The 24,505-nt window shown below is 40.3% G+C and overlaps 1 protein-coding gene across 11 annotated transcripts in view; it reads right to left on the reverse strand.

The window, feature by feature from the left end:
* Positions 1-603: 603 nt before the first annotated feature.
* FGD3 (FYVE, RhoGEF and PH domain containing 3) overlaps positions 604-24,505 on the reverse strand; it is a 94,520-nt gene continuing 70,618 nt past the window's right edge. For 8 of the 11 annotated variants that reach the window (XM_026797615.2, XM_014272235.3, XM_074550207.1 and 5 more), the window contains 9 exons: positions 24,235-24,327; positions 22,262-22,341; positions 21,846-21,876; positions 21,258-21,359; positions 17,116-17,178; positions 12,679-12,801; positions 10,300-10,452; positions 8,634-8,774; positions 604-2,459 (listed from right to left, as the gene is read on the reverse strand). In XM_026797615.2, the coding sequence (XP_026653416.1) occupies positions 2,235-2,459; positions 8,634-8,774; positions 10,300-10,452; positions 12,679-12,801; positions 17,116-17,178; positions 21,258-21,359; positions 21,846-21,876; positions 22,262-22,341; positions 24,235-24,327 (1,011 nt within the window). In that variant the 3' untranslated portion in view covers positions 604-2,234. Of the gene's footprint in view, positions 2,460-4,040; positions 4,134-8,633; positions 8,775-10,299; positions 10,453-12,678; positions 12,802-17,115; positions 17,179-21,257; positions 21,360-21,845; positions 21,877-22,261; positions 22,342-24,234; positions 24,328-24,505 lie in introns of all 11 variants that reach the window. The other 3 variants (XM_014272236.3, XR_001333208.3, XM_074550205.1) reach the window with 3 other exon arrangements.

The raw sequence follows: 24,505 nt of genomic DNA on the forward strand, positions 1-24,505 counted from the left end.
GGGCTATTAGCAGCTTAAATCTTATTTATGCACTAATACGAAGGCATATGTAGTATTTATGGGATGCTTAATCCCTGTGCTAACCCTCTGCACAGAGGCAGGCTGAGCTAAGCAGCACAGCTTTTATGACAAAGGAAAGTCTAAAGCTTACAGCTTTTATGACAAATACTGTCAGCAACACATATTTCTTCAGCTCTGGGAGTTCCGACTTCCTTCCAAAGGAGAGAAGATGAGGAAGGAGAATGAAACAAAGGTCCTACCCCTCCAGCCTTTGATCTGGATGATATTAGATCCTGCTGCAAATTTAGGACAAGCCTTCAGAGATGTGTGGTGATTTCTCAGAGCTTGATTGTGGTTTCATAGCAGCACTGTATTCTGGGGCCTTGTGCTAGTCAGTCCATGCCAACCAAGAGAGACTCTCCTACAACAGCATTCTGTAGCCTAGGGCTGTTCTCTGAGGGTGCTTTGCTCTTGCATTGCTGCATGTTGCTTTGTTAATGTACTCACTATGCACATTTCCCTTGATTTGCTTAAAATCATAGAATGAGAGAATGCTAGTACATTGTAAATAAACAAACAAAAAGCCCACCTCCAAACCAGAAATGTTTCTAAAAGAGTAAATTTTCAAGCACTCTACATCATTACTTTTTCAAGGAAGCCTGGGAGAAGAAATAACACACACTGGAAAAAATTCCTTTTCATGGTAAAAACTACTCTGCAAGACATCTTTTCTGTGTAGACTGTTGGGAGAGGGTGGATAGGGAAGAAACATGAAAGTCTCAAGAAAATTTTCCAGTAGATAATCAAATACATGGCTTATAATTTTTTATCATCATGGACTTCAGATATATGATTTATTCACCAATGTAAAAAATAAACCAAACCCCAAACAAGGATAAGTCCTTTTCTGTAGGTCTGAAAAATACTCACTGATGCAGATCACTAATTTTCAACAATCCTAAAAAACTCTGTCTGTATGGAGCATTTATTCCTCTCTATCAATATCAGAAAATGTAGAAGGCTGAAGAGGAAACAAAAGTTAAACCAAACCATTAAAAAATACAGTACTGTGACAGATTTTATTTCATTTTGATCGATACTACATGCTTACTACGACTAGGAACAAACATGCTTTTTTTTTTGGTTTGTTTTAGACTTTTATAATTTTTTTTAACCTATATTAAATGTTGACCTAAACTTTGCTGTGCCTAGGAAATCTGGCTCAGGAGTTAACTGCAGGAATTTTTATTTAAATAGATAAGCATTTATGTTTGAAAATAAGACAAAAACAGGTGAACAGGAAATTAAATTACAAATTCAGTTCATACAAATATCTCTTACACTATGTAATAAATCCTGTTAATTAGCTGAGGTCTTTTAAAAATTCTTAAAATACTTATGAAACATTATTTACAAATTATATAAATAAAATCTTGGCCACTTAAATTAACCAATACAACAAAAAAGTCACTTTTTTGTATGGTATGTACTAAAAATGTTTTTGTTTATTGATCATAACCCAGTTTGCAGTATAAAATGTTTGTTCACTTACATCAAAATGGGTTCCAATAGAAGGAAGGAAGGTATTGTTTCCAGAAGAAAGCAATCAATATAATAAATGCTTAAAATCAATGAGACTTCTTAATGTTCCGTTCTGCACCACTTGAAGTCATTTTTAGAAGTCCCTTCTACACTATTTGTCATTTGAACAGCTCATCTCAAAACAGCAGAGACATGGTTTTAGCAACAGGAAAATACTCAGTACATTGCTCACACATCACAAAGACCTTACCGGGAGGGTGAGGCAGAGAATGGAATGTCAGTGGCCAGCACAAGCCTTTACAACATTTAACTTAAAAGGCAGCATTTATAGAACTAATCACAGAATATACACATCCTGCACTCAACAGCAATCAAAAGGACTGGAAAATATACATTTAGGAAAACAAGACTTATGATTTTCCATTACCTTTGTTAAAATTAATGCTTTGCTCCTTGCCTTTTGTTTTAAAACCAGCATTGACACCACCAACAACTATAACTACTTCTTTCTTTAACATAACATATGGCAGGTAACTACTGTACTTGAAAATGTACAATAAAAGGTGAAAAACCACTGAACTTCCTATGCAGACACATGAAAATATAAAGCCATATAGATTCCAAAGTGCCATGAATACCAAATTCAAGTGATGGTTTATAGCATGTAGGAAAGAAACTAAATGAAACTTGCTCTATGGGTTGCTGAGCCCTTCAACTGTATCCTCAGTCTCTCCTTTGGCAGCTTTGGTGAGAATTTCCATCCATTTCATTTGCAGCTCTTCATCTTCTGCACTGAAATAGAGAGTTTGATGGGACTGGCAAAGCTTAAAAACATGCTTCAGATCAAACTTCTCACCAGAACCTGGTAAACTGACTTCATAGCCAGGCAGAGGGATTGGACGTGGGCTTCGTCCATCCTAAAGGAGAGAAAACAAACGTAAGGGTTCAGGACGAAATGCAGTTTGAGGTGGGAGGGGGTACAGTGCATGGAGCCAGCAGGCACACACTGCAGGAAGCACACAGACGCAGTCCCAGCTCCTCGTTCAGCGCCGCAATGAAGGAAGCGGGACAAGGCAATACCGACTGCTCAGCTTAAACCAGCAAAAAGCAATGACTTAGTGGTGCTTTATTCTTACTTCACTGATTTCCTTTCATAGTAAATATGGCCAGGGATTTTCATGTAATTTCATGTAACTTATGTGTGTGCCTTTTACAAAACTTCCTCTGCATTAGGTAAAGGCAACGGGAGCCAGCCTAGAAGAGTTTGATGTTGTCCCTTTTGAACATCATGGGATATTTTGTAGGATTGGTTCAAAGGAAGCAATTAAGCAAAGCTGGACCCTGCAAGATACCAAGGCAACTAAAGGGCAAGGGAAAAGTCTTTGACAGAAAAGACAATTTTTGATTTTCAGTAATTTATGATGCTTTTGGGAGATATCAAGAAAGCCAGTACTCAAATTCTTGACCATGCTTTCAAAGCCAGATTGACTTACAGATCTAAGGAGCAATACAGCTCTCTAACAGTCACATCTTGAGCATCAACCAACTCCTTTCCTAATCTCTCAAGAAAGACATATTTTAGCAAGGCAAGGTGTGCCATGGCCAAGCAACCTCTTCAACTGCTCCCAGCAAAGTGTTTCTAAAGATAAGTCCCCAAACTGAAGTCTGAATCACATAGGCATCAAGCATCTGTACAAAGCTACCACCTTCTGTAGCAGCTGCTTCTGTTGCAGCCCCATACAAAAGCTGACAAAGCATCCCACAGAGAAGTGGCAAAGTCATTCTTTTGTCAGCCCACACCAAATGCAAATGACTTGGTAAATCTGGAAGAGGACCAAAACTCTGAGAACAATGGTCAAAAAAGTTGCCTACTTTTTCCACACTTTGTCTAAAATAATTAAAGTATCAAAACTGCTCACATTAATGCAGACACATGAACTAAATTGGCAAGAAATACAGTAAAAAATGTATCACAGTTAATTAATAGAGTTTATCAATACAGGCTTCTTGATTTATTCATCTATTGCTTGTTATTATCATGCAAAAATGCCAGAGTCCAATTGCTTGAAGATCAAGCACTGTTCAACAAGATTTAAGGCAGCTTTAGACTAAACACTAAAGTTACACTCAGTTCCCATTTGAGTGTAACTAGTTGTCCTAAATGCAGCACAGTTTCTATTCCCTGAAACCACAGCAACATCCCTAAAAACAGGAAGGTCTTGCCTGCCCATGCAGAGGAACTGGCATGTACAGAGCAGCTCCTGCACACGTGGCACTGTTCAAGCAAGCAAACATGAGACTGATGAACACAAATGCACAAGAGCACATGCATGCTCAACCATGCCTGTTTCACTAGTCTTGGTTTGGAAGAGCAGACATTTAGACTTGTCAAACGGAAAATTGTAGGTTGCCCATGACAATGACAAATGATATTATTTGTAGCCACAAAGTGCACTGTAGGAGCAAATTGATGTTTGAATTGTATGTGTTGCACCTACCCAACATGTGCAGACACAGGCAAATTAAGCAGTCTGCCTTTGGTCTTGCATCCTCCCTTAATATGCTGCCCTTGACACTTTGTCTGTACCTGCCTGATCCAAAAGGAAGGGATTTACATTATCTCTGAAAAGCTGTACTACTGAGAGGTAAAGGTGAAGCACTTGGCCTTGAGGAACACCCCAGCCCCAGTCCAGACTTCTCTTTGGGACCGGCAGCACCCGTGCATGTCCTTTGCCGCTGAGCCCTTCCCTCCTACCTGAAGCCCAGAAAATCCAGCAGCTATTATGCACCCATGAGGAATTCCACCCTTATATTGAGTATGTAAGTAGGATTTACAGGCCTTATAAGAGAGATGAAATTCATGTTTTCGTTTTAAGAGCCTACAGGGTTTAGCTGGTGGGACTGTATTTAAAAAAAATATTTCTGTGTGCAACATAGTACAACTGCAAGATACTGGTATTTCATCAAATCAAAATACCCAGTGCTGAAAGAGCTTCACTTTAGGGCTGATTACAATATTTTTCCTCAGGTAGTGTGAGTGATAGATAAAAATTTAGTGGATGTATAATACTGTCAGCAATCACATGCACTGTGCACTCATCCTGGCTCTCAGTGGCACAACACAAATGGGTTATTTACCTAGGTTATTAGAGCAGCATGTATTTATTGTTTTGTTACAGCCATTGCAGCATCCAGGGTTTAAGATTTGGGAACAGAATACTCAGTGCCATCAGACAGGCAGTTCTGTTTCAGGCACCCCTGCATACAAACACACCTCTGGCACTGCACAGTTCTTTGCAGTGTATAAGCCCTTTGGACAACAATGACCCACCAATGGCATTATCCACCTCCTACTTCCAAGTGGGCTTAGAAAATCCATGTTTTTTCTACCCAAACTCTACTCTTTATCCACTCATGATCAAGCCCCAACCTTACACAAGTCATCGAGAGACTCCTGTAATCTTCAGAACCAAAAAAGGGCAAGCAGAGTTTAGTGTAGGGCAAGGTAAAGCTTCTACTAAACAGGATCAACAGGCAAGCAAAAAACCCCCAAACTTCTCAAAAACTCTGAGGTCAATTTCAAACTTAGCTACTCCCTTATTTTCTAAAAGTAAATCACATTTACATGATGAATGGAAAATTTCTCTTCTTTATAAAGCAAAATTTTCTCTTGGATCAAGCCTGATCTAAGAGATATATAAATATAGCTATATATCTGATATATACATAAATATAGCTAATGTACTAGTACAGCTCTAGCTATACTAGTTTTACTCTTCATATTTCTTCAAAATCCATTACTTTTCCAGCTATCCTGGAAGCCTTTGCACATCTCACTCAGGTAAGTTCATGTCAGAGCTTTGCAAATAGCTGTGCATTTTACAACGCCAACGGGGGCACATGGTCCAGGTGGAGCCCTTGAAAAGACTAATTTATCTTAAAACTGATGCTCCTTACACTTGAAGTGGCCTTTGCTTATAAGTAAACTCTTATAATTTCACTGAGATGAGCACGACAAACAGCTGTACAAATTGTGACGCCATTTGAGGACAAATCAAATTCGTATGATTCCCAAACCTAAATAAACTGGGAAACCTGATGCGTGAAGTCTTTTGCAAGACTTGAACTGTGAACACTCAGGAGATTAATCATTCTCCTGGAATAAAAGAGTAAAAAGAGCAGTTTTCTTGCTATTTTAAATCTGTGAGTCAGGTTTCTACCTGCATTAGCATCCCTTCTTTGGCATGAGGGCCAGGGGCGCAGAGGAAGAAGCTTTCACTGTATTCAAAGCTCCAGATTCAGCTTGGTTTGCTCCTTCTTCTCAAGAGGCAGCTATTCTCTATTTTTTCTGTTCTTCTTAACAATAATCCCCTGACTTTCAAACTTCTACAGTCATGCTTTACTCTATGTTTCAAGAGTTTAATAGTATTGTTGGCAATATTATTTCCAAAAGACACATCTCAGGCACTGAAATGCTTCTTTGCAGGTCTAAAGAGGCCTGTGAGATCCACAGAGGTGGTTATGCAAAAAAGAACTATGCCTGGGAAAAGAATATTTAAGCATATGAGTGCCTCCCAACTGATTCCAGACTTTCAGACACCAGTAATGAAGCTCTGGAAGAGATTTTCCTCAGAATTTTAGTGTATCCTGCGTAAATTAGAATTAAGAAGAATGTTGGATTAATATCAAGAAATAGAACTTCCTATTTTTTTCTTGCAGTTGGATGCAAATTGAAATATACAAATGGGAATGGCAGGCTCTTGAAGAAAGGAATAACTTCTTGTTTATAGTCTCATTCCTGACAGTAAATGCTGGTTTTGGAATGTAAGATAAACCTTGTTCTTTTGCTTTCTTGATACTTTATTGGGAGAATTCTCTCACCCCTGAAATAGTTGAGGACACTAACCTCTAAATTTAACTGTCATAAAATTGACAATCGGTACCAAAGGCAGCCTTTTTCCCTAAAAAAATAGAATCTTACTAATAATATCAGCAGAGGCTCAAGATCAAATTTGGCAGGACATGGACAAAGTACACAGCAACTGAAACAGAGAAGTTCCCCCAGCTTCCATCTGTGGTTTTGCATGACTGTCAGGTGGGGCCTGCAGAATCAAGCATCATTGAGTTTGCACTGAGTGCAGGTGACTTATGTCCATGGATTATTATTTGTGCTGTAGTGCAACAATCGGCTGGGCAGTAAGAGAAATTCTCAATCATGCTGTGTAAGGGGTGTTGCTTCCTCCCAACCTCTCCCCTCACCACCTCTTAGATGACACACATTTCTGTGTGAGGAAGGCTAAAGAATTTAAACTTCTCTCCCTCTATTCCCACTCTCCTTGCCCAAGTGTGAGACAATCTGGCTTGCTTTGTGTGGATGCAGGGCTTGCACTGGCCCTTGGCTGAGGCACAGCTTGTGCATCAGTTGAAAAGTTCTGCGGGTGAAGCTGTTCTCTCTGCTTGGCTTTTGAAAGCATTGTTCCTTTCTCCAGACCCTGGCTCCAGAGAAAGCCAGGCTGTTTGTCTGAGGCTGTTTGCTTTTCCAAAGTATAATTTCAGCCACGCTGGCTGCTGGACAAATTGGAGGCTTACCCATTGTGGGGCTGGAACCACAGATGGAGCCAGGGGGCATGAAGCTCCAGATTCAAGCTTTCAGCCTTTTGGAGCACCATGTTTCAAACATTACACAAACTTTCTAAAAGCCAGAGGTGCTCCTGCTGACAGGCTGCAAAATGAACACAGCTCTAACGACAAGGTGTAGTATTACAGCGACCTTAGACGGTCACTGTGGTGAGAGAAGGACGAGAATCTTGTTTCTTGATCAGAAGGCTTGATTTATTGATATAAGATATATAATACATTATAACTATACTAAAAAGAATAAGAAGAGAAGTTGCAGAGAGCTGCTAAGCTAAGAATAGAATAGAAAGAATGAATAACAAAGTTCTGTGTCCAGGGAATCTGTCCCTGAGCTGCTCCTGTGATTGGCCTTTAATGGTACACATGGAAGATGAGCCAATCACAGGGACACCTGCTCCATTTCACAGCACTGATAACAATTGTTTACATTCTTCTTCTGGGGCTCTGCTTCCCAGAAGATGGACAAATCCCAAAGAAAGGATTTCTATGAAAAAATGTCTGCGACAGTGTAGTATTTGTCAATCACATAAAGAGTGAGCTTTACTCTGAAATGCTTTATAAAATCACAGGGAAAATTTATTTCCTTGACTGATCCTAGCCACAAACAGATGCTAATAAAAAGAAAACCTTTTTATTGCTACAACTACAGCAAGGTAATTGCTGGCTGAATTCAGTTCCATTACTACTTCCATCCCACACAGGAGATAAAACAAAGCTGTGTATAAATGTGTCAAATGCCAAATGCAAAACTGGATATGGGGAATCTCCTTTCAGCATTGTTGTTCTTCAGTGCTAAGGAAGCATGAGAGATATTTCTGGTTTAGATATAGATGTTTCTATCCCTTGATTTTCATCACACACAAATGCTAGTTAGCTTCAACAGTACATTTAGAGACAAAAAACCTTTATAAATGTAAGTATTTCAATTAAAGATAAAAACCCCATGATGCTATGACAAGGAGCTTTATAATTTTTCAGGCCGAAGAACATCTACATTTTCACAAATTCCTCTATCTCATCAATCCAGAACTAGGTTAAAAAAAAAAAAGCTTGAACCAGCAGTTCCAGCAATTGCAATATCCAGCCTCCTTTGCAGCTCTATATATTTAACAGGAACGTGCTTTCCCTAATGACAGCTTAATATAACCATTGACTACACCTGTATAAAACCTTAAAAAAACTAAAGCATAACCTAATTATCCTTCTTTTGTCCTCTTTTAAAAAAAAATAAATGAAAAAGCAATGAGCTTTAATATTTGCTCACAATGGTATCAGCAGTAAGTACAGATAACAAGGTGTAACCTAAAATCTCTGAGGCTTTGTGCTATCCAGAATAGGAAATTCAGTTTTGTTGCTGAAACCAAGCCAAATCCTTTGACCCATTTCTCAGCTTGACATGTTTAAACTTATGCTTTTCTTTTTCTGTGTGTTAGCCCTCATAATTGCCATCTCACCTGGCTGCTTCCTTGCAGATACAGAACAAGAGGTTCACTCTTGGGGATGGTCACCCACATTTTGTTCCAAGTCTTCCCTTTTTCAAGGAACTGGAGGTAGCTGCTGAAGAGGCTGTTTTCAGCCACAAGGATGCTTTGCTTCTGGATGATGGGGGAAAAAATAAAACAGAGCTGTTTCCATTTATGTTTAAGTGTGCAAAATACTTAAAATTAAATATAAAATACTCAAGTGGTGCAGAGTCAAATAACACTTGAGGGCAAATGTTGGGTAGGCCAAAACCAAATAAGAAATTAATAATTATTATATACAATTAAGAAATAGCATAATTCCATGTAACAGAGGCAGAACCACCATTCCCAGCAGACATGAAGCTAAATTCAACCTCCACCCAGTAAACTGAAAATGGTAATTAAGATGATGCGCCTCATTTCTTGCTTAGCTAAGTAGGCTGGGAGATGACTTCAAATTAATGCAAAGGGTTTATTAACAGAACCTCTTGTGCATGGTGGAGCCAAATCAGACTGCAAAAAAAAAATGGAAGAAATTGTTGTGCTCTCATAGAAAGCAAAGAAAATCAAAATTCCTGTTTGCATTAGGATTTGCACAGAAGCCTTCCAAAGACTTCTGGCAGCTGCTAATAACATTTGTTAAGTGGCAATCTCTTCAGATTCTACTGAGCTTGTTAAGAAAGTTTAATGTAAATAGAAGGGAAAGAAAAAGCCTGACTGATCTTTTTTTTTTATATATACTGGCTTTCTTGCATTTTACCTCATCCTTTGAGGATTTAGCAAAAAAACTAGCAGCCTGAGTAGAGGAGGGAAAAAATGGGTTTTTGGGTTTTTACAGCATTTTGTTGTAATCTGCTTTCTGAAGTAAAGCCATGGGTCCCATTTCATTGGTTTGCCTCTCAGCTTTTCAGTTCAACAGGGCTCTCTCTTCCTGTGTAGGTGCAGGTTTGCACTGAAATAGTGCTGCAAAGTTTGTCATGAGATATCACAGACTATATTGGCACCCATAAAGAGCTCACAATCTGGAGTCACAGCTGGAGCATATATCACAGAATCACAGAATGCCTGGGGTCAGAGGGGACTGTAAAGACCATCTCATTCCACCCTCCTGCCTCAGAGGGCAATATCTGATACCATATCTGAGGGTTTTGATGGGGTCAGCTTCCAGATCCAGAACTTTACTGTGCTCTGCAGACCCGGCAGCTCAGGCCAAGGGGGACCTGTGGCTTTACCCCACCCTATTGCTGAGATCTTGGACGTGTTTAGGTACAAAACTGTCAAAGCCCCCAAGAAACAGAGTTGCTATGTGGAATTAAAAGTGAAAAAACAGATCTCATTTTTTGAAAAGTTACTATGCACTGCTCAAGACTGGAAATACACCATAATAAAAAGAAGTCAGAGGGTCTTCCTTTTTTTTGTAAGTTCGGAAGCTGAAGCTTAGCTGTCAAACCTGTATGCATCCATGTGTGATCAGCATGCTATGATGAATGCTTACCATCTACAAACAGCATCCAGGCTGCAAGCGTGATCAGTAAGATTTATAGGTCAGAGGATTAAATACCATGGTGGGGCAGAAAAGAAAACTAATTTGATCAGCTTTTACTAAATACACTAAAAAAAGAGAGAGTCTACAAGGTTTCTTAGCCAAAGACTGTACCTCTGCAGCTAGTCTTTTCTTCTGTTCCCCAGCTGCTTCCACGCCAGGGCTGCAGGGGCTTACTGGGAGCTGCAGGAAACACTCTTTACACACGCGGTTATGGCGGCTGTTATCTGCAAGAGGCTTGAACTCAGAGCATTTTGCACAGATCACCTGCAACAGACAGATGGTGTTTAATGGTGTCATGTTTAAAGCACAATCCTTTATCAAAGAAATTGACTTGCAGAATGGTTGTTAGTAAAGCAAAATTCAATGAAAGCTTATGTAAATGTAAGATAGAGAGACCAATAGAATATTCACTATATCTACCTCCATTAATAATTAATGTGCTTGTGATCCCATGCCATATACCAAAATAACAAATTAAGGAAAACTTATGTCTTTGGGGGGATATTGTATGACTAACATCATGCAAGTTTTCTTTTCTTGCCTTTTCTTACAAGCTTTTATAAGTCAAAAAGAGCTTAAATTGACAAAGCAATTAGTGCTTTTTAATGGTCTAAGAAAGACTCATTTTCAGAATGAAAGTGGCTGACATTCCTCATCAATCAAGGACATCCTGGAGAACTGAGTAATCCAGAAAGTACCAACTATTTTAAGAACACAGTCCAATATATTATCCATTAAAAGTGATTTGTCTGTCCCAGCTGCCAAGAGCATGCAATAGCACATTGGGCCCAAGGAACCAGTGCTTGGAAACAATGCTGGATCTTCAGCTCCAGAACCTGTTTTCATGCTAAAAATTTGTCTCTAATACACCTGCTCCAGGGAGACAAACTGTCCCCAGGGTGTCAGCCTGATGGACATCCATTCTGACTTTCTGTACAATAATAACCAAAAACCCACAGCACACACATATGTTGTTATATGGTTCACTGTAAGACTTTATTTACTATATGAAGAAGACTGCCTTAATTCAGGCAGTGTTACCCAAACAAAAGCAAGACAGCATTTTTAGCAACATGATAGTCTTTCCTTCAGAAAAATTAACTTCTTTAATTCGAATGCTATTGCCACACCACAAGGCACTGCACAAAAAATGGTGGTTTAATGATAAATTATTCATTTTGTATTTCTTGTTATCTCTTTGTTCCTGGGGGAAAGCCATTATTTCATTTCTTTAGTGGCACTGACTTTGCAATGGGATATTTTAAACCCCCAGAAATGTATTTCATGATTTAATAAAAGCAAACCCAGAAGACTGAAAATCCCAACTCTAGGGTAGAAATGCCTCCTCCACAATTTAATTTCAGTTGCTAAGACTGAGGTTTCCTTTAACACCTTAACTATACATTTAGATCTCTCTGCAGCTGAAAATTTATCTCTACTTCAAATGACTAATGTTACTTAAATAACATTACTCTTGGTTACATTAGGAACACTGAATGGGGTTTCAAAAAATTTTGCAGAAATCCATCTCATCTTGGCCATAGTTGATTTACAGAAAAAAAAGGGAATTCAGGCACTGATAAATGGCTCTAGGGGAGGTGGCTAAGGGCCTTCAGTAACCCAGCCTCTGGGATGGATTTTCTTTGGTTTTTCAAGAAGGAGGAAAAGTGGGAAGGGACCCACGAGGATCACCAAGTCCAGCTCCAGGCCTCACAGAGGGCATCCCCAAGCATCACACCCTGTGCCTGAGAGCGTTTTCCAAAATCTCCTGGAGCTCTGGCAGATTTGGTGCTTTGGCTGCTTCCCTGGAGAGCCTGTTTCAGTGCCTGACCACTCTCTGGGGGAAGAATCTCTTTCTAACATCCACCCTAAACCTCCCCTGACACAACTTCAGGCCTTCCCCTTGGGTTCTAGAAAGAGATCACAGAAAGAGATCAGAGTCTGCCCCTCCTCTTCCCCTCAGAGAACGTTGTTGACCCCAGTGAGTCTCCCCTCAGCCTCCTCTTTTCCAGGCTAAAGAGAAGAACTGCCCTCAGCTGCTCCTCACATGGCTCCACTTTGCCATCTTCATTGCCCTCCTTTGGATGCTCTCTAATAGCTTAATACCATCTTTAATATTGCATGTTCAGCTGTTCATTTTAGCAGAGCTGCTGTCTGGGTGAAGTGAGGCTGTCTAAAGGCCATTGTTTCTGCAAACAAACTACAACTCCCTTCCCAGATGTACGCTCATCCCCACAAAAAGCACCACCTTTCTTTCTATTCACTGAGGTACTGAATTTGCCTTTAAACCAGCACAAACTAGGACCCTTGCACCAGTTTTGCTGCTTTGCCCCCTGATATCCAGAGAGTAAAGCAAGTGGAAAAACCTGCTCTGTCAATGACTTGCCATGAACCAGGATGTCTTTTAGTCCCTGTTCTGATAAAACAAAAAATTGTCTTCTGTGGTCTCTGCAGAAGAAACGCAAGAGCTGAGCGTGCTGGGATACTTACAGCCCCACACTGCTTACAATGGTGCCGCCTCTTTGTGATGGAGTTGAAGCTCTCGCTGCAGCTCTTACAAGACTGTTTCTCTTTGTCTCGCTTGGATTTCGAAGATTTCCTAGAGGAATCACTCTGAAATTAAAAGTACAATTATGTGATTAAAAAATAATGGCAACATTGTTCGCAGATCCTCTTTGGGGTTCACACCATTTTGGGAAAGAATTTGCATGGCTCTGCTGCTTGCCTCAGCTGGAGGGCTGGCTCAACCATCAGGCGTCTCGGGAGGACGTAATGTGGTCTCAGCCCCTCTCTGCCCACTCATCTCCTTACCACCATGGAGCAATCTCCTCTCCCTGTCTGTCAGCGCAGAGGTGGAGGAATGGCCAAGGTGTGCATCTCAAGAAAACTTCCCTTCCAGCACTCATCCCTTCCTTTTTCAAGGTGCACGTTGACTTTGTGAGTGTGCTGTAAACTTCCCTCTCTTGGTGGGAAGGAGATGTGAAGATTTAGGGGAAAATGGCTTGACTGAAGAAGGAAATGGTATTAGGAGTGGACTTTGCACCACCCAACTTCAAATGCTTAATTTAGAAGTTTCCTTAGTCTCCCTCCCAGCACAACATGAACCATAAGGCTCCTCAGGAAGGCAGGGACACCTCTGCCAGGGACCTGCCCTCTCTGGGACCTGCTGTCTAGGTGGCCAGGCAAGGTTAGCCTCTAAATCCAAGCCAATAACTAAAGTCACTCAGCAAACCTTATTGCACAATTTCCTGATAAATTGAATATCATTACTGGATCCAGCATAAACTGGACTTCCCATGCCTGGAGGTGTTTAAAGCCAGGTTGGATTCAGCTCTGAGCAACCTGGCCCAGTGGAAAGCGTTCCTGCTCATGGTGGAGCTTGGAATGAGATGATCTTTAGGGTCCCTTTCATCCCAAACCATTCCATGATTCTATGATTAACATGCCAACATGCAGATCACAAAAATACAACATGTCGTATAAAGATGTCTTTAAGTGTTTGAAGAATGCCAGCAACATTTCAGAGTATTTCTCAATATTGTCAGAATACAGTGAGAACAGAAGAGTTTGAAACATGGCATTGTAGCTGCAGAAAAAAATAATAAAAATGAAAAAGTCTTTATTACTTGGCAAATTCCAGAGAGCTATTATAAAAGAAAGACTTTTTCAACAAAATGTTATTTAACTACTGACACTGAAAAAGAATTTTTAAAAAATCCCTTTCCATTCCTGTGAAAAAGATGAGGCACTGGCAGTGCCCTCATGCCACCAGTGATGGCTCAGGTGACTTTACCACAGACTCATAACACATGGTCTGAACAAAGGGTCTTTTGTAGCAAACAAGGATATGCATTGTAACTCACATTGTTCATCCTAGATAAATTCAACAGTCACTTTGCATCTGTGTCATTTATTACACAAGCTATTTTATTTACTGCTGATGCCTTTTAAAGGAGGTGCTAACACAGAGCTACCCTTGCTTCAGCATCTTGATAATAATGAGCTTGAATAATTGCCATATTTCTCACCTTTCTCAATACACCCAACTCTGTTTTGAAGCTGCTAAGTCTGACAGGAAAAAACACTCACATAAAATCTGTTCAGAGCCAGGATCTACTTCTTTCAGACTAGGCTGTTTTGACTGCTAATTTGCTTTTACTCTACTGCTTTAACTCTCTAAATCTTGACAGTTTCCTTGAATTTTAAAATTTTGGTGGAAAAATAGCATATATCCCAGCAAGAGGTACAACTCATGTGACTGCAAGATGAAGGCCTGTGGCAGGCCTTAGGTGAGCAGACATCTTGAACTTAGTGAACTATGCAGCCTCCATTTGCTTCTGAAATGCAGGGGAGAATCACCAAAAAGCTGGTAGGAGCAGCAAGGGAAGCAGGGGGCTTAGGAGGCTGCTGTTACCATTTTTTATTACTTGCTGTACAGTTGGAGAATCACACAGTCCCAGAATGGTCTGGGGTGGAAGTGACCTCAAAGTCCATCCAGTCCCACCCTGCCATGGCAGGGACACCTTCCCCTGTCCCAGGCTGCTCCAAGCCCTGTCCAACCTGGCCTTGGACACTTCCAGGGATCCAGGGGCAGCCACAGCTGCTCTGTGCCAGGTATTTCATTGTCTGGGCCAGCAGGTAGAAATTCAGCCCCAATGTTGTTCATGTGACCCATAAATACAGTCTGATGAGACTCTAACATGAGCAGACACATGAGCTACAAAGCAGTTTCAATTCTTTTCCTTCTCATTATTTTCTTACAGGTGTATTTTCCATTTATAAATTAACTACCTGGAGCAACCCACAATGGGGTTGCAATCAGCAAGTGTTTCTGGAAATGCTAACTATAAGTGAAAAATAATTTTAAATTATATAACAGATTTTGTACTTTGTATCTTTTAGTTTGTTTCTCTGCATGCCAACATTATATAGGCAAGATTATGTGTAAGACATTTTAAACACAGGCTCACATTTCCTCCTGAATACAGAAGTCTGAGCATAACCTGCACTAGCAGTACAGAGCAGCAAGAGAATTCAGCAAAGAGGTACCATGATGCAATAGACAAGCAGATGATCCTTCCTGCAGCAGGACTTCATTGTCTGGTTATGCAAGCGTGAATGAGAAGCTGAGGAAAATGCCAGAAGCCTCTCAGGCAGGCTGGGGAGGCACAGGAAGGAGCGCCCAGTGTAGAGCTGGCCACCACTACCACCGACTGACCACACAATGTATTGCTTGTGCTCTCACTGAGCTGCCTAAAGGGATGCCAGCACCAAAAATTCATATTTTCTGAAGCTGCAACTAACATTTTTATTCATTATTCTCTTGATATTATTCATTTTTAGCAAAATTAGAGCCCAGAATCAATGCTAAAAAACTGGGGTATTTTTGTCTTTTTGATCAACTCCACTTTTTTTTCTATGTCAGGAATTAAATTTTTCTTTAAATACATGATTTAAGGAAAATTACTTAACATATCAGTATATGCTATCATATGTAAATCACTGACACAACAATTTATAATCAACTAAAAAGATACAAATTTTTTATTTAATTACCAATAAAATCTATGTACTTAAGACCACCCAAAATTTTTATGTAGGCTTGGGGGCTTTTAATACTTTAAAATATATTTTTTTCTAAGTAGTTCACTAAATACAGCATCTGCAACACAAGGCACAAAACACTAATCACAAAACTGACTGTAAATAAAGTAAAAATTGTTAAGTGAAAATATTAAGTGAAGACAAAAAAATAACCAGCAAGGAGCACACTAATCACAAACTCTTATAACTTGGTTTTTTTTATAGTCAGGTTGCTGGCTTGTTTAACAGCTTTGCATTGACACTGTGCACTCTACCAGAAGGTTCCAAGCTTGGCCAGAGGTCTGGAGGTGCTGCTAAATGGCTCCTTAGTTCCTAAAATCATCATGCTAATACATAACATCCTACAGCATGTCTCTACAGGTAAGGGTATTTTTGGTGGTTGGTTGTTCTTGTCGAGGCTCATTTTTAGTAAATTCAACTAACCCTAGGCATTTCCTGAAAATCTTTTATTCTAGAAGAGAGAGATAAGAACAATAAAAAATAGACCTTATTAAGAACTTGAACCCTTGATTTGATTCAGCAGCAGTTATAGCCATTTTACTGAGCAAAATGAATAATATCTTGAAAGTATATTTTGCTTTCATGGCAGCCAATGTTTAACAGGCCAGAGACATACAAAAGTACTATCATCTCTTCCTCTGCATTCGCAGAAACATGGAAAGCATACTGTGGAAGAAGTGTTATTCAAAATGTGGTTCTGGAATGAAATCCTGAGTTATACAATGCAACAGCATTAATCAGATAGATCTCCTGGTATCTTTTTGCCCTTCTCCCTTCAATCGGTGTAGCTCGCTATCACAATTTAAATACATGCACACAAAGCCAAACAAACAAAAAAAAACCTCACCAAAAATCCCAAAAAAACAACAAAGAAACAAAAAAATGCCCACACAAATCTCCCCCTCTCCAAACCCAGTGCTACAAACTGAAGGAATCAACTCTGATATGTGTGCAGCATGCATCTACTACCGAAGGAGTTATATTGCTCTAAGAAGTCTATTCATGCTTTGAGGAGAAACCCCCTCACATCCAGCACTGTTAGTAAAGTAATGTCAACTTTCTAACCCAGCAAATTGGTAGAAGAGTTTATTTCCTGGTTTTCATGACACATCTGAGCAGGATTCAAATTCCTTGATGCTGCAAATGGCAACTAGCTGTGGGTATAACTTAGCCAGGAAACTAATGACAGCACAGCTGAGGCCACAGACAGCAAGATATAAACTCTATAAAACCTATATTGAAGTATGATTATTTTTTCCTGCTATAAACATAACCCACCTCCCAACACAGCTCTGACTAAAGTATTAGCTTCAAATTACTCACCCCTCCTAATGCACCACCACCATCTGCTCCTGGCATTGATTCAACTGAGCTGGTGCTGGCTATCTGAGGAGAAAGAGAATGACACAGAACAGCTTCAACATGGACATTCTTCCTTAAATATATAGGGAAGGGAAGGGAAGGGAAGGGAAGGGAAGGGAAGGGAAGGGAAGGGAAGGGAAGGGAAGGGAAGGGAAGGGAAGGGAAGGGAAGGGAAGGGAAGGGAAGGGAAGGGAAGGGAAGGGAAGGGAAGGGAAGGGAAGGGAAGGGAAGGGAAGGGAAGGGAAGGGAAGGGAAGGGAAGGGAAGGGAAGGGAAGGGAAGGGAAGGGAAGGGAAGGGAAGGGAAACAAGGTGGGGGTGGTGGGGGGAGAGAAAAGAAAAAGAGTTTGCTTTCAGCCCCTCAATTCTTTGCTTGTGAGCACACTTTAATTTATAGAATCAGATCACAGAATCATAGAATGGTCTGAGTTGAAAGGGATCTTACAGCTCATCTTGTTCCAGCCCCCTGCCATGAGCAGGGACACCTTCCACTACCCCCAGATGCACATGTGCTCAGCCATCCTCAAATATTGGGTGGGCTGTGATGTGGATGATTTTACAGATGGCACTGAACTGCCAACCTTCCTTTGGGTGCAACCTGTGCCTGTCCCTTACATGCTGCAGAAAGCCAGTGCCAAAGTTTGAAGGACACTTTGGCTCTATTGGAGCCTGCCAGCCACACCAGCAAAAGCTCTGTGAAGGTACTTGATTCTGAGAGGAACAAAATTTACTCTATTAAAACACTACTCCATTAAGTTTCTCTTCTTCGTAATCCATTTCAATCCCTAAATAAATGTGAAGTGGCATCTCCATTTATACAGTTATGGAGATGTAGATGTACTAAATACACACAGACGTTTGTATATCTATATATATATTCCTATAGAGTTAATATATAATATTCATATATCTATATGTAAGCCATATATATATACATTCAATAGTATTCAATAGATATAAAGTGCAAATAAGCTTTGTACATTGAGTACCAAAATCACAGGCTACATTCTAAAAAGAATGGAAAACCACCTTACCTGCAAATGAATTTACAGGGAATTTGATAGTTTACACAAGGTTTTCAAACTAATAGATTCTTTATGATAAATTCTCCTGTTATACCCATAGATCATTCTTCCTTTGCCAATCAGACAACATCTCTTATTTCAAGATTATCCAAATGGCCAGTGCATTTTGGCACTCTGGCTTCATTTCATTTTAACGCAAGAAGGTTTAATCTCTGTTTGAGTGGCCAAATTGAAGAGCTATTCATTCTGATGCCTCATTGAGTCTATTTATATACTAATACAATCAATCAACTCTTTAGAGCAAGGAAAGGAGCAAATGCATCCCCTGGGACCAGAGCTGTCCCACCCTAGAGCACTTCCTAAGGGAATACAATTGAATTAAGGGAAGCATCACTACTCAGCTCTAACCAGCTATTTCTGCCTCTGCAGAAACCCAGCAACCCTGAGGTGTTCACATCATCTGTTCCTCAGTCCTCTGCAAAGAGGGCTCTTTTCAGTGGAATCCTAATCAACCCAGAGTTTTACTCTGCCTAGTAAAATGACATCTGTGTGCTGTGATGGCACTTGGAAAAAGAAAAATGTGGAGGAAAAACAAGATTTGAAGAAGAGCTTGAGAAAATCCCCAGCAAATTTAGGGAAAAGAGTAAATTACTCCAGTTGCCTGTTCAGATCCCCTTGTCTGTTTGTTTATTTGGAATAATGGGCTAAAAATCAAATACCCTCTACTCTTACCTGGAAAATATTTCAAACGGGCTTCCCTCTGTTACATTACCATTACCACTCACTGTCTCAGAGCTGGTAACAATACAGTTATTGACATGTTTGTCAGAACCACTCAGATCTATGGGGAAAGAAACAGCAGCATCTAACATTCATGATTTAACTAACAGAAGCATTCTCAGTCTCAGATCCTAGAGATGTCACTTCCACAGAGCTCAGCTCTCTGCAGCACCTTTCCTTGCCAGCCTTCCAAGACTGCACAAATTGGGTCCATCACCACACCAGGTGCCTCCAACTCTTCTGAGATGAAGCAGTGGTGAAAGAGGTCCTTTCCCTTGGGAACACTTTTATATGGTTTTAAAAACACCTTTCACACAGCCTGAAAATGCTGCAGGTGAAAAGGGAGGAACTAAACCACAAAGGAACCCTAAAGCTTTGTAAAAATCCTTCTTAAATTACTACTGCTACCACACAAGCATGTTCAGAGTTGCATGCACTGGTCATGAACTGCAACCAGTCCTAAGCACCCTAACAGAGAAAATGTATGGCCAAGGATGGAAAAAAACCAATTTGACTCTTTTTGCACAGGCTAATTTCTAGTGGCTGTTACAGATGCAGACAGGAATCCATGAGTGCATATCCATTTCTTGAGAGAAAAACAAGGGTCACTTTTCCCTCTAAAGTTGCTGCCCAGTGTTCCATAGATGATATGTCTGGTGGATGCTACCTAGTGCAGTGTATTGCAGTTAGAATGTTCTCAGTATTTGTCCAGTTTTCCTTACAGAAATACTTTACCTGTTTTAACTGACAGCAATTTCTGTCACATTTAGCTGTGACATCAGTTTCAAAGCTGATTATCTAGAGAAGATAATCTCCTAAAAATGCAAGTTAGTATTCTGGCATTAAAGAAATTACAGTACAGACTGCATTAATATCACAGCCAGGGATAAACCAGACTCCTGCTCTGGTTGGCTTTTATGAAGAGTAGAATATAAGTAGGAGGCTACACCATGAACACAGAAGCAAAATCAAATTGAATTTACAAAGTAAGATAATAATAATGAACTTGACCAGACGCTGTGTTTTAATTACATAGAAAGAAATGTGTTTATTAGTTTACTCATTATTTGGGCTCTGAATGCAGCCTGGCTGTGAATGCAGCCATAAGTTAACTGAAAAATATAGGCATGAATTGACTATTTTCTATTTTTTTCCCCAAGTATTTTTAGCTGATGAATAGTTCAGGATAAGTAAACTACGCCAGATTCTGAAAATGGCTCATTGCTGGCAGCTATCAATAGCAGTATTCTAGACTCTACGGAGTGCTGAGAAGATCTTCACTGTCAATCTGACTTTGTGGGGAGGAAAGGCATATCCAACATCTCTCCTGAGGCCCCTGGAAAATCAGGCAGACAAAAAAATCCAGATTTTTTATCTGAGTCACCAAATCAGTCCTGAATCTCCAAGGAGAGATGTCAAAAATGGTTTAGGTACCAAAACAAAAGAACCCCAAACAAACAATTTAGTTGGCAGGGAATGGGGAAGATAAAAAGCTCCCAAAGTTCAATCTCTGCAGATGGACCTTCTCTCCCTCTGCTCCAAGATCCACCATGTGAAGTCATAAAAGTCATAGGCAGCACCATATGATATTCCTAAACATTTTGCTCTCTGAAGCCCCATTCCTCTTTAGTTTGTAGCAAATGCCTGTGCTAAGGTTATCACCATCATTTTCAAGTTGAATGGAGAGATACGGTCCTGATGTCAATACTTCTAAAACAAAATTCCTAGCAAACACAGAGTGATACCTTATGGCTGTAGAGAAACAACAAACTTTTAAGACTATATTACATATTCAGTTGAAGAGTATTTTTCTGAAATATATTTACTATCTAGAAGAACAGTATTTCAAGATCCTTTTAAAATGCATAATTTTCCTTCCGAGTCTTTAAAATACTTTAAATAATAATAAAATAACATCAAATAAATAATCCCAAAATGCATCTCTGATGAGATGGGGAAAAGTAATGAATAATATCTCTCAGGGACACAAATAACATTCCAGACTGCTAAGCACTTATAACATTGAGGAATTATACCTGTTCTGCTAAAAAAAGCCACCAGCCTGGAAAACATGGTGATGGGTCTCAGGCAATTGAATTGTCCTGGGTAATTTATTCTGTATCTGCACAGCTGACTAACTGTGGCTGATACACATTTGAAAGCCAGAGAAATGGAGATTACTGCCCTGTAATGTCATATAAAAATCCACAACAAGACTTCACTATTTTAAAGTTAGCTGTGCAAGTCTCAACTGCTGGTAAAACTGTTCTGGCAAAGGAGAATGAAGCACTGGTACTTACTGAGGAATCAGGAGGATGCTCCTCCTCTTGTGAAAAAGAGCTATTGAAAGCTCTGAAGGTCTCGCTGTTCTGTTTGTGCTTTTCTATAGTGGCTTGAATGACCTGAGACAAAGATGTCAACAAAGATAAGAAGCATCACAAAAAAAAATTTCTCTCATAGGAAGATTGGCAGGATTACCATTTGGTGAAAAACGCTTACAGTTGTATAAATGAAAGGGAAACTTAAAAACCTTAAGTGGTGGTGTTAAACCCATTATTGTTTCAGTTAAAAACTAAGACTGCCATCAGACAGTATTTCTACAAGTCAAACTGGAAGAATATACAAGGTCTGGTGCCTCAGTCTCTTCTCATAGCGGGCTTGAGGAATGCAGGGAAGGGGAGCCCAGCTGAAGCCCCCAGATACTTTCTGGGGCCAGCTGGTCAGCACCAGGACCCTGACTGAGCTCCACACTTCTCCAAGAGCAACTCCACCACACTGGCCCACCCAGCTTCCCTGCACAGCCACATTAATTCAGAACCCCAAAAAGATGATTTCAACTGCTGCCTGCATGGTGATTGCCCTCCTTATCATTGGTATTTTGTACTAACATGAATCCATTCCCTCTTCTCCTCTTCTGTCCTGTTAAAACAAAAGCAAAATAGAGAAAACATCATTGTTCTACTTAAAATATTTTCAGTAAATTCAATTCACAGCTTCACACCTTTATATCCATTAGATTTTTAGCTTTGCTACCCACTATTTAAAAAACATTATTGATAATTATTCACAGCAATTATTACCAAATGCCAAAAATACTTGAATTGTTGACACAGTGGACCCTACAGGCACTACTATAAACACTGCATTCAATAAAGGCAATCAACACACTTTGACTTAGGACCAACATTCTCTTACATATCTGTTACCCACGTCTGCTGCTCACCTCGTAATTTAAAGCTCTGTCACACTAGCACAGCCTGTAGATCAATTTCACAAACCTTCAAAGACAGAACAAGTATCATACCTGGCTTGCAGTTCCAATGATCTCTTTTTTCCTGTTATGGAAAATGTATGAGCCACATTTTGCTTGGCAATTTCTTGGACCTGGAAAAAGCACATCAACTTTTTCACTCATTGAACTTGTCTTTCCAACATTTTTAATGACTTAGAAATACACTCATTCTTAGAAATGCTTAGTCAAAAAGCTCATTTGGAATAAAGTACAGAAGTAGAAAAAATAAGGGACTGTTTCCATAGTTACCTGTCTTGTTGCACAACTCGTGTGTCTGTATCACCAATCAGACACCTATGGCAGTAGGGGTAGGTGTGCCAGCCAGGGAACAAGGTAAGGCTCTCAATCCAAACATGTCACACAGTCACCATTACTATGCTCCCTTTTTGAATGATTCTTATAAAAATTTCATAAGCCCAGCTGTCAGAGACTGAAATGCTATAATTTATGTCTTAAACATCTTCATGAAAGACTTTGGCTTGTTATAGCAAAACCGTACAACAGATACAGAGAAAACCACCAAAACCCTGAATGGAGCCCTACACTGCTCATTGATGAAGATAAAGTGACTTAGGGGAGAAGAACACATTCAGAGAGAGATCAAGCTTAGCACCCTCAGGGTGGAAGTCACAGCCCCAGGGCTATCAGCTGCCAGGCTGGAACAGACCCTCACACCAAAGGCTGGGGGGAGGAGAGGTTTTGGGTGTGTGATGAAAAAGCCTCTGATTCGAGCAGTGAACACCCATTTGCCGTTGTGCAGAGGAGCTCAGCTCTGGGCTCCTTCACCCTGGCAGAAACCGCATCCACATGAAGGACAGCAGAGTCATGGTCCATCAAACACCCCCCTACAAAGGGGTCCCCAGACCCTGCACCAGAGATGATGCAACAGATCCATAGTGTTGCAAAGGACAGTGTCAAATGTGCCCTACTCAGGGGAGGCTTGTGGGTGCTCCCACCTGGCCCAAACCATTTTCTCAATCCGCTGGATTCCACACTTTCCAGCAACAGGTGGCAGTGGGACCCTCACCACCAAGAATAACAGATGGAGGGGAGCAATGAGATGTTGTTGGGACCCTGGGAAGGGTGATATGTTTCCACCCAACTGGTGTCACCTTCTCCCTTTCTCCCCACCCATACACACCTCTTTTTCTATTTCTGTCCTTATTTTCTCTTTCTTTCTCTTTGCCTCTTTTACTATTAAATAAAATATATCATTTTTTTTGGCACCAACATCGAACTTCATTTGGTTTTAATCAAGTTTTGGGGTACATTTCAAACCTTTCTGGGTTTGATCCATTTTATTCGCTAAGGCTTAGTTTCCTATGGTCTTCTGTGTTAAACTGGTTCATAACACCAACCAACCAAAAAAACCCAAAAAGAGATAAAATCATAGAATCACTAACGTTGGAAAAGAACTTTAAGATCCTCAAGTCCAACCATCAAAACAGCACCATCACATTCACCACAAAACCATGTTCTCAAGTGCCACATCCACATGGTTTTTGAACACTTCCAGAGATGGTGACTCCAATTCTTCCCTGCGCAATCTGTGCCAGGGCTGGAAATCCATTTCAGTGAAGAAATATTCCCTAATATCCAACCTAAGCCTCCCCCAGTGCAACTTGAGGCCGCTTCCTCTCATCCTGTCACACGTTAGAAGAGGCCAACCCTCACCTGGCTACACCCATCTTTCAGGCAGTTGTAGAAAGCGAGAAGGTCTTGCTCCTTATCTCCAGAATCCCCCCAGCTCCCTCATCAGATTTGTGCTCCAGACCCTTCCCCAGCTCTGTTGTGCTTCTCTGGACACACTCCAGCACCTTCAGATCTTTCTTGTCATGGAAAAACTGCATTGATCCAAAGTGATCCAAACCTGGGTTTTAGAATTCTACTATATTTTTACATTCATACAATGTTATGTATTTAGATTCAGCAGGGATCCAAAGCTATCAACAACATTAAAAAAAGAGGAAAGAAGAGATGCAAACCTGCAGTCCTGCAATGTCCATCTTCTCTCGGACACTGAACTTCTGGCCGATCAGCCTCAGTTTTGGCACACAGTACAGCACCATGCTGTTAAACTGCAATGAGGCAAGAGTTTAACTTAGGCAGTTACATGCTAGACACAGCTTGCACTGTGAAGGTTTAGGGCTCTGGTGTGTTTTACTCTAAGATATAGCTCTCAAGAAGAGATTTAAGGTGAAAGTGAGACTGATGGATCATTACTGAGAGAAGTGGGCACACAGAAACACCTCAGCC

The sequence above is a fragment of the Zonotrichia albicollis genome, chromosome 12 (assembly GCF_047830755.1).
Source record: "Zonotrichia albicollis isolate bZonAlb1 chromosome 12, bZonAlb1.hap1, whole genome shotgun sequence".
Lineage (NCBI taxonomy): Eukaryota > Metazoa > Chordata > Aves > Passeriformes > Passerellidae > Zonotrichia > Zonotrichia albicollis.